Source organism: Calypte anna, chromosome 1 (genome assembly GCF_003957555.1).
Source record: "Calypte anna isolate BGI_N300 chromosome 1, bCalAnn1_v1.p, whole genome shotgun sequence".
NCBI classification, from domain to species: Eukaryota; Metazoa; Chordata; class Aves; order Apodiformes; family Trochilidae; genus Calypte; species Calypte anna.
The window spans coordinates 12,797,261-12,813,175 of NC_044244.1; the positions used below are offsets into that span (position 1 = coordinate 12,797,261).

The window sequence follows — 15,915 nt, forward strand, 5'->3', positions numbered from 1 at the left end:
ACTGTGAATGAGATCAGAAATCTTGTATGCACTGATCATTTTCTTGTGTTTCCTCTTCTCCACCTTATTTCAGAGATGTAATCCAATGTATATATTATACATTCCAATAGCAGTCTTGTAGATTTTTAAAATGTATTGCTGCTTCTGCCACTGAAATCCACATACTTAAGCTCTCTGGCATTAGAATACGTTCTGGTATGTATTGAATAACTACTAAATACACTCACTGATTCTTTCAAATGGAATAAAACTCCAAATAATACAAACTCAAAAATAGTCCAAATTTGTTTTACTCTTTTGCCTCCTTACTCTAATGGCTCCTACTCAACAGTGTTGATATTTTGTGAAAAATACGAAGGATGGAAAAATGAGCAAATCTCAGTATAATCTGTATCTCATTGCACTCCTATAAAGAAAAGCATTCATCTGGGTATAGCCCAAATACACAATTCTGTGTGTAGCCCAAAGTAATAACTTGGGAACAATGTTCTTTCAATATGAGTGCCATCTTTTCTGTTGAAGGATGCCTACGGCTTAACTTGCACTGTGACTTCTGGGACGTGATCCAAATACACACCAATTTGAAGGAATTTGTAACAAGTAGTACTAATGCCTGCTTTTAGATTTATGATACTGCCCATCAGAGCAGTGTCTCACTATGCCCCGACAGACGTGCTCTAAATCCCTGTTAACCACTCCCTGTAACTAACTTCCCATCAGATTTCATGTGATTTCTAGATTTTCTCACTTTTCAGGGTGCAAAAATTCTGTTCTGTCTCTTTGATTTATTTGGCTCTTTCAAGGTCTTTTTGAGGGGGTGGTAAAAGTAGAAGGGTTAAAGATGAAATTATGCCATTCAAAATGAAAAAAGCTTTACGAAAATTGGCAGTTTTCCAGTGTTCCTAAAAGATGGCCAGATTCCAGATTTCATTTAAAACTTAATTCACATAAGAAACAGTTGTGAAGCTAAAAGTCAGAGTGCTGAATCTTCGTCTCTTCAAGAATTTGAGTTGCTTGTCAATATTTGTAAGTTTTTCCCTATAATACTGCAGTGAAAAGCTTCTGTTCCTCTAGTATCTAACAGAGGAGGCATGCAAAGCCTCATAAACACATTCACCTTTAAGACTTGATTCACATGTCATGCTTCTACACTTCAGAGAAACTTCAGAGTAGGCAATTTTTAGGCAGATGGTTGGTAAAAATGGTACAGAGTGGAGCGTGTAACATCCTTCGATGAAACTGTATTCAGTTTACAAGCAAAAGTTGTGAAGATATATGAATTGTCCATTAATTTTCAAAATAATGTTGTTTTGATCCATTGTAAAGGATTCAGATCTCTGCACTGATTTTATCTTACTCTTATTTCTGTGAATTTCTGTAAGCATTTCCAACTCTACCAGTCTGCATTTTGTTAGGTAGCAACTTAACTTTGCAGATACTCACACAGTTTCTTATGTATCTATACCTGTTTTTTCCCAATCGTTTTATTTTCTTTTTGATGTAAATCATCATCTCTGAAGACAAGCATTATTACTCTATATAGAATGTAAAGATGATACTACTTCCCATCATTTTTGTGAAAAACTTTCATTTGTAGCATTAAATTATCAAGGCAGAATCAAGAATTTCCTTTTAAAAACTAGGCAGTGATCTATTTTAAGAATTTAGCAAAATGTAACTATTTACCATTCCCAGGCTCTGTATTAAGCCTACTACAAAATGTCACATTCTATTTATAACACTGTAAATCTTTAAATTACATACTTCTCAAATATAATAAAAAAATTCTGGTTGTAGCTTACTTAATCCTGAAACAGCTAAGGCTAATGAACAAAGCTAAAACATTTGCACCTTTTCATAGCTGCCCCTTTCAATCACGTATATTTCTGCATTTCATACCATGCATCTATTTTATTCTGTGTTCCTAAGTATTTTGTCTGTGCTTTAAAGTATTTTCTTCCAACACTAGCCCCAGTTATCCTACACACTAAGTATTATATAATATATTATATAATTATATGAGTCAATGTAAGTTCTTTCCAGTTATTCACATCCATTTAAAAAACAGGTAGATAAAAATAATTTCCTAAAAGAACAGTTCCCTGAAACAGATGGTACTTTCCCCCTGAAGATATTGTAATTAATATAAAAGTTCTGTCAGTGTTTGGTAGTGGCATTGCTTTATGATGGTCTTCTATGTTCAGAAGGAAAAATACATCCCAGATGCTGGACCTGTACTTGTCCTTAATAGTAGAGTATGGTACCTATTTATGTAATCAAGAGTAAGTAGTCAGAGGAAATGTTATATTAAGCTCTTGCCACCAGTATCTTTTTCTGGAAAGCATTCAATTAGAGAAAAAAAAAATTACCAGGCTATTGTCTTTCCAAATGCAGAACTCCCCTCTAGCTTCAAAATGCACCTGTTACCAAGTGCAGATATGAAGAAAAGGAATTTAACAAATTGAAAATCCTTTGGCCTGTGATTCTGGAAACTGCATTTACTTGAAGCAACCATAAACGTTTGCTCTTAAGGATCACGATCATGAAAAAGAATACTAACTATTATCAATTGCCCACATATTTCCAAGGATTGGTCCTGTTTGTCTCCATCGAATCCTGGTGCTGCTCGTTAGCGCCGCATTGGGAAGGGGAACAGTTATTCGGTTCCACCTGAAATACATGTAACACAAACACTAATGTTTTACCCTGGTAAATGTTAAGTGACAGTAATGTTTTGCAGATGTGTTTATTTATACTGGAAGTTTTATGAGAATTTTAAATTTTAAATCTACTCAAATGAAGCAGTGAAGTTACTGCAGCTTTAGAAAATCCAAATGAAAAATAATAATGTGGAAAAATATTTTCATACAATATATGAATGTTAATTATTGCATTATAAAATCCAGCTATTTGTCCCCCTATATGCAAATATGAAGTCAGCAAAGTTTTTAACCTGCTTCAATATAACAAGTCTATCACAGTGAATATGCATCCATTGAATACTGAATTCCACCTTTCCATACAACTGAGCTTTCTTTGGTGGAAACCCTTGGGGGTAAGAGGAGGGCCACAGAGGATTTGACCTGCAGTGGTCCGGGCCATCATTCTCACCCACAGTGGCTACACTTCCTACACGCACCTGGGCAAATGGTTCCTGTGAAACGTTACAGAAATGGGGGTCATTGTTTAAACACTCTTCTTATGGTCATTCCTGCTGCTCTGAAGTGTCAGTGGAAGCTGGCATACAGATGGATACAGAGGCACGGGATGTGCACAGTGCAACAAAATGTCACAGTTTATTTTATGGTCAAAACAGTGTCAGAGATAAGGGCTGATATAAGAAAGTGACACCAATAGCTGTCTCCATCAGCAGAAGAAGAGAGGATGTCCTCCCTTGTAACCTAATAATGGGATTCCAAGTGAGTAATGGTGTCTGAGGATGTACATACAGCCTTTACTGTTGGCTTCTCTGCCTAAGAAGAAACTTTTGTGGCTTTGACAACATATAACTTTATTTATTTATTTTAATTACCAGCATGTTGTCCACAGTTCTTTGGGTTTTTTTCCTGCAATTTACCTTTAGCACCAGAAAAATAATACTATACTATAGAAGCAACCTGATATATTTTAAATTTCATTACTGGGCAGTCAGGGAGATCAGAACACTCCTCCCCTGCTGTCCTCAGATAGTCAAAAATGAAAGATGACACAGGGTTGTGTGCTTTGGTGCTGCCTTCTGTCACCTATAACTCATTTCTCTAATCTTGCATCTCAGCTTTGCAGAGAACACTCTCACCCGCTGTAATTTTCAGAGGCGTAGACGGTGCTGTGGGGGAGGTGAGGCCCAGCACAGATCTCAGGCAAGCACTCGGTGTGGACCAGTGACCAAGAGCGACCGTGGTTGGTTGAAAACTCCAAGCTGATGCTGATAACACAGTGGAGAGAAAAGAGAAAGACACTGTGAGTCTACCTGGCATATATATGGGTATAGAAGTACCAACACCAAGAACCCACCAAATCTGCTATGACTTAATGCTGAAACATGAAATAATGTTAAGCAGACTGTGAATACAACAAAACCCCTGAAAATACAAGCATGAAACAAATCTGATTGTTTGAAAACCAAAAGGGTACTGAGACTCAGGGCTGTCTGAACACCTAGACCTTGTTTGGCCACCATCTGGCTAGTGTTTTTACACTGCTGCTGCTAAAAGAGCTGATGTTATTTTCAGCTAGATGTGGTTTCACCAGTAATGAGGAGAGAACTTGGACTCATCAGAAGTAGACAGCATCATGTGAGCACAGGACACTCATAACCACCAGGTGCTAAGCATTACATCTGCAGAAGGTAGTAAGACCATGAGTAATTCATTCACTGGCTGTCTCTTCGCTTCCATTTCCAACAAATACTAACTTTATTGTACTCCTCAGTCACCCACCTTCTCCATCATCAGGAGATCATAAAAGCACTACGGAACAGTGAAATTCTTAAGCCCCTACCAAGGACTGCAAGAGGGTGTAAGGGACTGGGGGAAGGGCACCTTGCAGAGAGCCCCTGGGGCAGCCTGAGCACAGACAACTTTGGAGGCTTCCTCCTCACAGAGGCTGGAGTACACAGTGGTGAATTGTTGAGAATTTTGTGATATAACTGTAAGTGAAAATTCCAGATTTTCTTGGGAAAAGGCTGCTCTTCTCTGTTTTCATAGAATATCAGTAAACCAAACCATTCATATGCAGGCAGTGACGTAAGAGAACTGAAAACTCAATGTGACCATCCACAGAGCCTATGACAAGAAGTTATTAAGCCCATTCTCCCAAAAGGTCATTGACAAGTTCAGGTTTCAAAAAGCTGGTGCTAGAATCTTTCCCCTCTCTGTTTCATTACATATTTTTAAAAACCACATGGTTTATAATACAGGAATGTAAGGAAATCTGTATATTTTGCATTCTGAGAACCATGAAAACATAATGCAGGAAGTGCTTGATTTATTAAGGTTTTAGTAATTTACTGAGATACTCTTATAATTTTCTCCATATAATTAGCCTGTAATATTCTGCTTTATTTTCAGTCATGTCAAATGAACATTACAAGTCATAATTCATCCCCTCAATACTAAATTATTGGATTATAACTATTTCTTTTCATTATAATTTGCTGACAATATTACTTTATTTAAATGTTCCATCACTGTGATATTGTAAGTGTGTATTAAAACACTTTGTGGAGGTTTTGACTAATTTACTTCAGACTTAATTGCACTGATACCTTGGAGAGTCGTATTTAGTGCATATATTCAGTGTGAGTCTCTCACATTTGCAGTAATGAAAGCATTAGAATAATGTTGTAGCCCAGGAGGTAGGAACTGCTGCTTCATTTGGGAAATACAAATAGGGATAATGGAGACCTAGTGTTTCTTGTGTTATGAAGAAGCTCACTTTTACTTCAGAAATAGTTTATATAAAGGAAAAATATTAATCTTTCAAAATAAATACTAATCCTTATCAGATAACAGATTGAGACAGAGATTTTATATAACACATTTTTACTTGCCAGGAGTGCTTACAGGCAAAAGTTTCACTTTCCACATTCAAAAACTGTTGCTGCCTTCCCTTCCTATCAAGTATAAGTGCAATGCCATTATTTTTGCTTCTCTTTGAATTTACTGCCCTGCATGGCATCCAGGACTGTCAGAGCTAATGCAGCTTTTTCCAGTTGAAAATAGATCCCATGGGACATGGATATGAAAGCATTTACAGTCTCCTACTTTAAACTCTTGATGCCAGACACAGTAGAAAGGGCAATGGCCATAAAGACATGGATTCAGAGCTTTGGACTGCACAGTTCCAAAGCCAAACTGCACATTAAGAAACATTTTTTCACTTGAGCAGGTCACCCAGAGAATAGCACAATGTCCACCCAAGTCCAGAGGGACAGACAAAGCAGTGGCTGACCTACTGCATGCTGTTAATAATCCCATCTGCAGCAGCAGGTTTCACTAGGTGACCTATGAAGGTCTCTTCCAACCGACATTTCCAATATATGGAACAGCAAATATCTCCCTTTTTTCCCTTTCCCTCTCGCCTAACTCCATAGAAATAATAATGTTAAACATTTCCAAGAAGTGAAGCCAGCAAAAGAGCTCAGTGGTCAGTGTACAGGCAGTGAGGTCCTCATAGTGAGGATTATCAAGATAAGGGCCATTCATCACCAGTCTTACAAAATTAGATATTCTTGTGGCATCAGCAATCACTGTGAGGTCAGCAGGGAGGGTTTCTGCTGCTGCCTTTAATACTTCCCCCCCTTACACAGAGGAAAAATCAATATCCATTACAAAAGGGAGAAAAAACTGCTCTGAAATAATGAGCATATTCAGAATAATCGATTAAGAAAAGCAGTTTTGACTTGGAAAGCTATTTAATAGACTCCTTATTGCATGTGAGATATGGAAACTTGGGCCTGTAGGAAACAGAGGAAGCACCACCTTTGAGTAGTTGATGTTGGGCATTATTATCTGGCTTAATTCTTTCTGAGAAAAAAAACCCCAAATACTCATCTAGATGATATAAACCAAAATATTCTAGAAAGCTGACAGTCAAAGGAGAAAACTCCCCTGTTGTACCTGTTACCAGGCTGGTAAGTTCCACAACCCAAATTGATGGAAAACTGGATCATGTGGGTCACTGAGGAAGGGAGCACTGGAAGGATGTGGAAGTAATCCACAGCCCAGACATTCCTGTTGTGGCCTTGGTGACTCTTCTGCTTTAGGCAAAACTTGGTTGCTGGAGTCTGCAGCTCCGGACTAATGACAACAGAAACCCAAGATGGAACCTTTAAAAGAAATTAAATCAGGCTTAAATGAAAAAATAACATGAGAAAGGTCACAAGGTACTATTTAAAACAGAAAGGAGGCTTTTAATGTGATGAACCAAACACTTGTTTTTCTCCCTGCTTGCTTCATTTCTGTTAACCACATTTCTGTTAGCCACCTTTTTCCACAGAAGATCCCAAATAAAACCATTTTATACTATGTGCATAGCTGTTAACACTCAGGATACGAGTGCTGCTCATCACCTTAGTGGAATCAATTCCTTTGGTTATAAAGATGCTGTAAGAAAGACTGCGCCTTCCATGTTCTGCAAAACTCTATTTTAAGTGCTCCATTGTTAATGGAAGATGCTACTTGTTCTGCAGCCTTTCAGCTCACAGAAGCAAACACAGGGTAAAGGCATGTCTGGTGTGAATACGTGAGAATGGAGTAACAGTGTGAGTTCACAGGCATATGTAGGGAGGATGTTATGTTGTGGAAATAAATGAAAGCATTGCTCTACAAAACTTAGCCTTTGTCCTAAAGCGACGTAATTAGATCTTTATTATGTCAAAAGAGGATGTCAGCTTTAAAACTCCTTGTTTTAAAAAAAACTCCACAATGAATTCAGTGTAATTCAGATCCTAACTCCCTAAGTTCCCCAATTAATTTTTTATTATTTTACAATTACAGTTTCCTTAGTTTTAAAAAAGTTCTACCCCGTCTTTCACACAGAAGCAGGCAAGGAGGGAAGCCATGCACAATGAAACAATGCAAGTGACTCAACCAAACTCAGGACAAACCCTACTGTAAACATTTGCCCTCTGAATGCCAGAGTTGCAGTGAAAATGCTCACAGACCTGCGTTTGAATTCAGCTGCATCTTTACCACCAACTTTCTCACTATATTAGCATACTGCATCTCTATCTCTAGTGCATCCATTTGTGTACATATTACGTATCAATTTTTGTTATCTTTGTACAAAAGCACACTAAGGCCACCTCAGGGCTGGGTTACTCAGGGTAGATGTGGTCTAAGTGTTTCCTTGCCCTAGACAGGAAGGAACCAGACAGATTGCACAAGGCCCTTATTGTCCTGTCTGAAGGTGGTGGACAAGGTTGGGAAGAGGCTGTACTATGGGCAGAGGTGAAGCTGCCTGTGCACACTGCCAGCAGCAACATCCTATGGCTAAGTTCCTGTCCACATCACTGCAGACCCTATGAGAGGGTAACACAACTGTATTTAGAATGGAAATTAAAAGTGTAAAACATGAAATTTCCCACACCAGGCTCAGGAAAGACATCCAGGCATTTCCCAGTCACTCTCCTCCCAGCCACCAACTGCACCATAACTGATGCTCTCAGGACATAGGTCCTGAGTACCAAACTGTGGCTAGTAGGATCCTGACTGGAGACTGGGGTAGTTATTTATGAGGAGATACTATCACTGAGGTTATCAGCTGATGGCTGAAAATTTTGCCTATTGCCCATTTGTCTGTTTCCCCAGCACAAGGCAAGGCTGCAGTCCTGCTCCAGTGTGGAGCTACCAGAATAACTGCAATGCTATGTTGCAAAGGAACCCCGTCACTCTGAGATCTGCACACTATTTATGTGTTTGGGAAGATCATATTTGACTGTCCCCAGGGAATGCAACACACAACATTGCTGTCAAGCTTAAGAACAGACTGATGTATCCATCTGATCCACCTACTTTGTTTAAGACAATTTACCTTGTAAGCAGCATAGGTCAGAGTATCGAGAGGTATATGTTCTCTCCTGCCTTCAATCTTGGCATAAAGTATGACATCATTTTCATGGGATTCTCCAGAATCACAAGTTCCCCCTGTACAACACACATTTTAGGGAGAAAAAAATTAATTTAAGCCTTTGCTATTGGAAAGTGGAATTGTACTATGCAGCCATTGCAAAAAATAATTACAACCAGATGCTATTTAACTTAGGATACAAAGAAAAGAACACCAGCCCTAAGGACACAAGGTATAACAACTGTTCAATCAGATAAACCATACCAGAGATCAAGGGGGTTCACAATTATAAAAACTTCAAGTAACTCTCTTAATCAGTTTATCAAAATACTGTGCCCAAGGCAATACTTCTATCTGTATGCATTAAATCCTATTTAAAAAGGAGTAGTCTGATTTTTGAGTTCTCTTCAGTAAACTGTTATTCAGTGCTCATACTTTGTGCAGACACACACATTGTATGTGAGGACCACCTAAATACTTCTCAGATGGGAGTTTGGCAGCTGAGAATACACTCTCAGTAGGACACGAGGAAGACTGATGTGTAGCTTTTTGTGTGTGTGTTGTACTTTCTACTGTTTATGCCATAACTTAAAAGGGACAGTGAGAGTATATTGTATCACACAAGATGCATGTGACATGGTCACCCCACCGGATTGGAGCAGCATTTGAAATATCTTTATGTTGGCAGAACCCAAACCACTTATTAAGCTGCTCCAAAAGTGCAGACATATTTGAGCATTAAGCTTTGTGTCATAGCTGGCATGTGGGCATCATCACAGCAGTTTGCAGTTCTGCAAAAAAGTTTTTAACAGCAAGTTTCTGTAACTGAAATGGGAAACATCATTGCCCTGTGCACTATGGGCATTGAAAAAGCAAGACAAAAAAACAAGCAGAGAAAAAGCCCCAAAACAAAACAGGATGAGGAAGTTTCTTTGAAAGCTGTGAAGTACAAACATTGCATATATTACATACTTTCTATGCTGTTTTCATTACAGATGGCCAGTTCTTGGAATGGAATGGGCAAAGCAGTCCAGAGAGCTAGATAAGATGTGGCTCTTTGATGTGTATGATACAGTAATAAGGAACATCCATGTGTCATTTCAAATCCTCTGTCTGTCTGAATGTTTAAACTATTATTTATTTAATTTACAAGTATGTACAGAATACATTTTTGAAGTGATAAATTCACTTTAACCTGTCCCTGCATGTGCTGACAACTTCTCCCCTAAGGTCAAAAGGTCGAGCAAATTTCTTTCCTGTTTCTCTTGCAGGTGTTGTAATGCTTGGAAGAAGCATCCTCTTTTTCCTGTGCTTCGTTGGTAATTCATGTAACACAGAAGAGATATGCAACAATTTAGGACAACAATATGAGGTCTTCCACTCATTAAATACAGGCTGTTTTTTCTGGTTGATTCAGAAGGTTGCTTGTCGAGGTCACAAGTTTAGTCTCTGCTTCCTTTTTTATTATTTTATTAGTCTCTACTTTTAAGAAAAAACCCTCAGCTCTTCTGAACCTGGTGTTGAGAGATTAACCTCATGCAGTTTCCTTTATGTGCAAAATAAAAGCTCTGGAAAAACACTGTGAGGTATTGAACAATAACTACCATATTCATAGGGATTTTGGTCCATTGCAACATCAAAAAAATGCATTTGCACTAACAGCAACAGTGGGGAGTGGGAGTGGAAGGACAGGTTTTTTCTTGTGTTTTCTTAACTCTGGTGAATCACTGAGGTTGCACTTTGTCTTAGTGGAAAAGGTCCACAAATGATGCTAATACCACAACATTTTTCACTAGGGCTGCCACATGTAGGACATGCTCCAAGACTATAGCACACTGTGGCACACTCTGTGTGTCTCATCCTGGGCCAATACATTAGCAGAGGACAATGTTTATGATTATAAGCCCTTTTGAGAAGAAAGTGTTCTGTGGGTTCACCCAAGTAAGACTGTCCCACCTCTGTGCTATTCCTATTTGATCCCTGGGTGCAACTCTGCTCACTCTGATGGATTAACAGCATGGTGCACATGGTTATGACTGCAGAAGTATATGACAGGTACCTGTAAAATCCTGTATGGTGCAGTGAGGATGACAAAGACACGACTACCCCTTTTGATATAATCATATGGAATCACAGAATGGTTTGGGTTTCAAGAAACCTTAAAGGTCATCTAGTTCCAACTCTCCTGCACTGGGCAGAGACTCCTTCCACTAGACCAGGTTGCTCAAAGCACAAACCATAACAAGTCACTCGACACAAGAAGTAAGGGGCTTCAAATGAAATTAGAAAGTATAAGGCAAAGTACTTCTTCATGTGAACTAATCTTTAACCATCGAGTGGCTACAGAGTCTTGTGGCACCGCAGGGAGGTTGATAACAACTAGTACCAAGGATCATTTTAGACCCTGTAGAGGGACCCACATGTCCTACCTGCTACTCCAGCAGACTGTGCCTCTCCCAAAATCCTGGCTTCTATCTCATAGTCTGGCACCGGTATCTCAGGCTTGGACACCTCAAGTGGCAACCACAACCTGTGCTTGTGTAATGAATCTTATCTGACTGAACAAGAGTGAACCCACACTTACATGTGCACCAGGTGCTAAAGCTTCCTTTGTATCAGAGGAGATCCAGCCCAGGAAGTCAGTGGAGTCCAGAGAGCAGTTCAGCTGCTCTACCACAGGTATCTCCCAGTGAGCTGAATGGGTGTTCCCAGTAATGGTGCTGACCACATCTCCTCTAACTATAAAGGAAGCTTAGACACCAACCTTCTGTTTCACCTGGAGCTAAGTGTTTATATCAACGCAAAAAATGTCTGGATAAATCCATGGAAAAAATGTCTATCTAGGGCTGTCACCCCCAGAGTGCCTTATCAGGTTCAGAAAGGTTTTCATCTGCAACTCAGTGTTACCTGGGAGAATATTTTTTTGAGGGTTATGTGTCCACCATTTATACATCTGTGCAGGCATCCAGAAGGGTAAACTCTTGGCCTGACCCAGAGTCTTACATCCTCATGTGTATCACAGTCACAAATCAGAGCTATCATCTTCTGAGGAGTACTTTAAATAGTTCTATGCACACCGTGCAATTTAAATCTCACATGCTTCACATGGTGCTTTATGTTAGGAATATATACTCACCCATACTGAAATAAAATCTTAAGTTCCCATAACCTGTAGCGTCCATGTATGGAGTGCATATTTTTCTCTCTCCATCTCTGAGAAATACCACAGCTGAGCCAGAATCCAGTGCTCCACATTCAGTACCAATGACGGCTCCAAATATGTCCCACCTGGAGAGGTCAGCAGTGGGCAAAGGACATGAAGAGGCATTACAGAAAAACTCACACATTTATGAGCACATTTGTAGGGAAAGAAGTAGCTGCTGCTACACTTACAGAGGCCAACAAAATGCAATGTTTCAAATGCAATTCCTACATCATTACTTACATATTCTAGACTAGGTTTTAAATTCAGCTGACTCAAACAAAGAAAATAAAATGTATGTATTTTAACAAAATTGTCAGAAAAGCATGAATTACTAAAAAATGAAGCTTTTATAGAATGTTGTTACTAAGTATTTAGTATTGTGTTGTAACATCTTCATTATTGTTCCCGGTTAAAAATATTTAAAATGTAATTCCATTCTGTTTAATCTAAAGTGCATAGATCAGTGAAACTTGAAAAACCACATTGCCTCCATATCTGCTATATATCATCGTCGACTATATAGGTAATGGCTGAAAATGCTCTCTTTTGAGCTTTTTGAGCTTTAGGTTAATAGCTTTTAACTAACACATGATCACAGTATGAGAAATGACTGCTGTGTTTTTAATACATGATGATAAAATCTTTCTCAGGTTTTCTGTGCAACGTTTCCTCTTATTTTTATTCAGTGATAATTAAAAGAGCTCTTGCAGAGTTTTCAATTAAATATTTTTTATTGAAAATATATTTTTATCATGAAAGTGTTGGTTTCTTCAAAACTTGATTAAAATATTTGAAAGATTAGAAACTGTTGAAAACTCATACATTATTTTGGTCTGATACATTATTATTCATGTTGAAATCTTAATTGATTCATAATAAAATATTTTTGAAATGTAAGGAGGATAATGCAATTAAATTACTTAGAATCACTAAGTCCTGATAACCCAGTTGTTTAGCCAGCCAGCATGATTCAGGATGAATGAGAGAACACCAAAGGTTGAAAGGGAAGGCAGAGCCTTTTCCTATCCAGTTCCAGCAGAAACAGTCTCTAGCAGCAATATGCCATGTGACACATTCAAAATCTGTCTTTTCAACAACATAATGGTCTCTTTATGATTTTAACCTCTCAAATAATTTCAAAATGTATTTTTAGGCTTTTCTTAAAAGCTAGCAGTTACTCTATTGACCTAAGCTGTGACAGACCAGCAATGTGCCTGTTTGGAAATCCTGCTTTAAAACCGCCAGTCATTTCCACAATGCTTAGCATCACTGAAAAGCTTTTTTATATGAATATAAATATGTTCATGGAAGCCCAGTTTAACCTAACTCTGATTCTGAGAGAAGCATTTCAGTTGTGCATATTTTTTAAAGGTAATACGCAATACAATCAAAATACAATTCTGAAAATGGGTCTCTTGGGCTAAAGGCAAGTGCTGAATTAAACAGTTGTGCCTACTTTGACTTACATGACAAAATCTCACAATGCTCCATTGATCTTTTGTATGCTCTATTTAGCTCAATTAAAACATTCTCTGTAGTGACCCACAAAACAACTTGTGATCATGAATGATGCAGATCATGGATGTTTCCAGGCATCTTCTCCTTTTAAGCAGAATTAGAAATGAAAACCAGAAAGTTCTACAGCATTAAAAAACTGCTACTTTAATAAAAATGCACCAAAACATAGTCTGTAAGGATAAATGGAGAAGGAACCCACATGGTGGCATGACAGAGATGTGGACATTCTTAATTAAACATTATCTTTGGATTAATTTATCCCTTGCATGACTATTGAAATTCTTCTTTACAAAACAGATGATAGAATGATATGTAGATATAAATTAGATCTACCAGACACAGAGGTCCAAAGCCACCAAGTGTCTGCTAGAGAGGCCAGAGGCAACCTAATGTGAAGATCTGTCGACTTTTAGGATCAGGCCCTAATTTATGCTATAAAAAAAAGAAGAAAGACAGTAGGAAAATAAGTAAGACACAGTAAGAACAGCAACCATCATCTATGTTGCCTACTGCTTAAGGTGGTACATGCAAAAAAACCCAATTAACTGCTATATATAAACAACCATAAGATCCTTTGTCCTCCCTGCTGAGCTCTTTCAGATGTCTCACCTCTGAGAACATTTGGCACAGAGTAAGGTGATGTTGACACCTACATGTGAGCTTCCTTTTGCTGTGCCTTGTGATTGAATCAGCTGCTAATGATCTGAAGTGCTTTGTAGGTTAAAATCAACATTCAGTAGAGACCCACAAATTAACAGTGTATGTTTCTCATTGCTCTGGGGTTACAGCAACTAATGAAATTATTTACTTTCTTTGTTTGTTTTTTTAAATAAAAAGGAATCAAGACCACATTGTTGGTTATTTTTTTGTGTGTCAGATTTATACACTGAGGTATATAAAATGATATTTCATTACAAGGACACTTTTTTTTTAAGAGCTCACCTATGCTTTGAGACGAGTTCTAATTGTGATCTCCTAGATGGTTTCTTAATTTTTTGTGCCCTTGCAGGAGTCCCTGCTGGATCTGGTTTTACAGGTACTCTTTGGGTGCAAATGTGTTTAAAGTAAAACCATTAAATTATTAGCCAGATCCTCAACTCTGGCATGCCTGGCATGGCCATGCTCTCGGTGCTGAAATGTGGGAGCAGGCTGCTGCTTCAGCTCTCCTGCCTCCACCTCCTCCTCCTCTACACCAGCAGGAGCTCTCTCAAGGCAAAGTATGGATCACAGCAGGGTTGCACAGGGAGATGAATTTCTCAAGGCATTTAATTTCATATGGATATAAGTTTGTGACAGAATGGAAAACAGGCCAATGTCATGTGTTTCAGAATGACTATACCATTTCCAAACATGTTTTTTCATTAAGAACTTTCAATGATTTGGAGACAGACTGCTCCAGGGCTTTTTAGACTTGTTCCCTCTTAAAATCCACAATTACCTGTTATTTACTCTATTGCTATGAATTCTGGTCTAGCAGGCCTACCTAGGTGAGAGGGACTCACCCTTTAGGCTGGCTCTCAAACTCTTCTGCCCACTGCTCCTGGGAATCCTCCGTGGAAAGGTCCACATCCCTGGTTGTGGCGAAATTGAACTCACTGCCTTCTGTCCCGTGGAAGTAGATGGAGTTTCCATCTGACTGGCAGCTGTGCTGTGGACAAAAGGAGCACAAAAGGACCTGATGTTACATTGGGTTTGTGAGGTGCCCTGCTCACCATCAGAGCTCAGAGTGAGCTGTGTGCTATCTAATGACTCACCAGCACCTGAAACAAAGTAAAAATAAAAAATGGATGGTCATCTTTTATCTTTCTTAGCCCACCCCTAATGATGACTGAGTCCTAATCTTGTACCTGCTTCCCTACAAACACACTGCAGACCATTATAAAACTGTGTTTGCATAGAAGAGGCATGTATCCTATCTTTGGGTGTTATTTCTGTTTCAAAGTATTGCCATTGTGTCTGGCACATACACAACAGTGTGTACAAATAACTTTAGAAGTATATAAAACATTGTTATGGGTATTTTGTCAGCATAAGAATTTACTGCTGTGAAACACAGATCTCCATGCCTGAATTTTTGGCTTGAATGCCGAATTTCTAAGCATTGCTACACATTAAAGTTTGGGTCTGAAGTGTATTGAGTGAAAAGGCTGTATTTGCCATATTTAATTAGAACAGCATAACAAATAGCTCTATAGGTAACTGGCTCTTGTTATACAGCAGTCTTGGGGTTCTGAGGCTACCCCTAAACCAAATGCATATGCTTTTCCAATGGCATTTCCATATATACCATCTCTGCAGCATCAAACAAAGCCACATGTCTGCCCCAGTCTGCCCCAACTGCCATGACTCTCCAGAAGTGTTGACCTGGAAGAAGCTGTCCATGAAGAGCACATGGGAGCTGCAGAACAGATTTCCTTCTTTACCCTATCCTATTTTTGTGTGTCTGAATCCTAAAAGCCTGCAAAATCTCTGTGGCTGAAACAGATACTGAAAGTTTCTAAAGAAGGTCTGCCTGTCCTTAGTGCAAACTGAGAACTTGGCATTTTACTGAATTGTTCACATTAAAACAAATACTGATAAAAGCAGTAATTACTTCAATTTTCTTTTTTTTTTTTTTTTTC

General features: G+C 38.7%; 1 protein-coding gene across 1 annotated transcript in view; it reads right to left on the bottom strand.

The window, feature by feature from the left end:
- RELN (reelin) overlaps nt 1-15,915 on the bottom strand; it is a 270,920-nt gene that overhangs the window by 91,718 nt on the left and 163,287 nt on the right. The window contains exons 11-16 of the mRNA XM_030447325.1: nt 14,797-14,942; nt 11,708-11,859; nt 8,536-8,648; nt 6,621-6,829; nt 3,797-3,925; nt 2,561-2,670 (exon numbers count right to left, since the gene is read on the bottom strand). Of these exons, the coding sequence (XP_030303185.1) occupies nt 2,561-2,670; nt 3,797-3,925; nt 6,621-6,829; nt 8,536-8,648; nt 11,708-11,859; nt 14,797-14,942 (859 nt within the window). The remainder of the gene's footprint in view (nt 1-2,560; nt 2,671-3,796; nt 3,926-6,620; nt 6,830-8,535; nt 8,649-11,707; nt 11,860-14,796; nt 14,943-15,915) is intronic.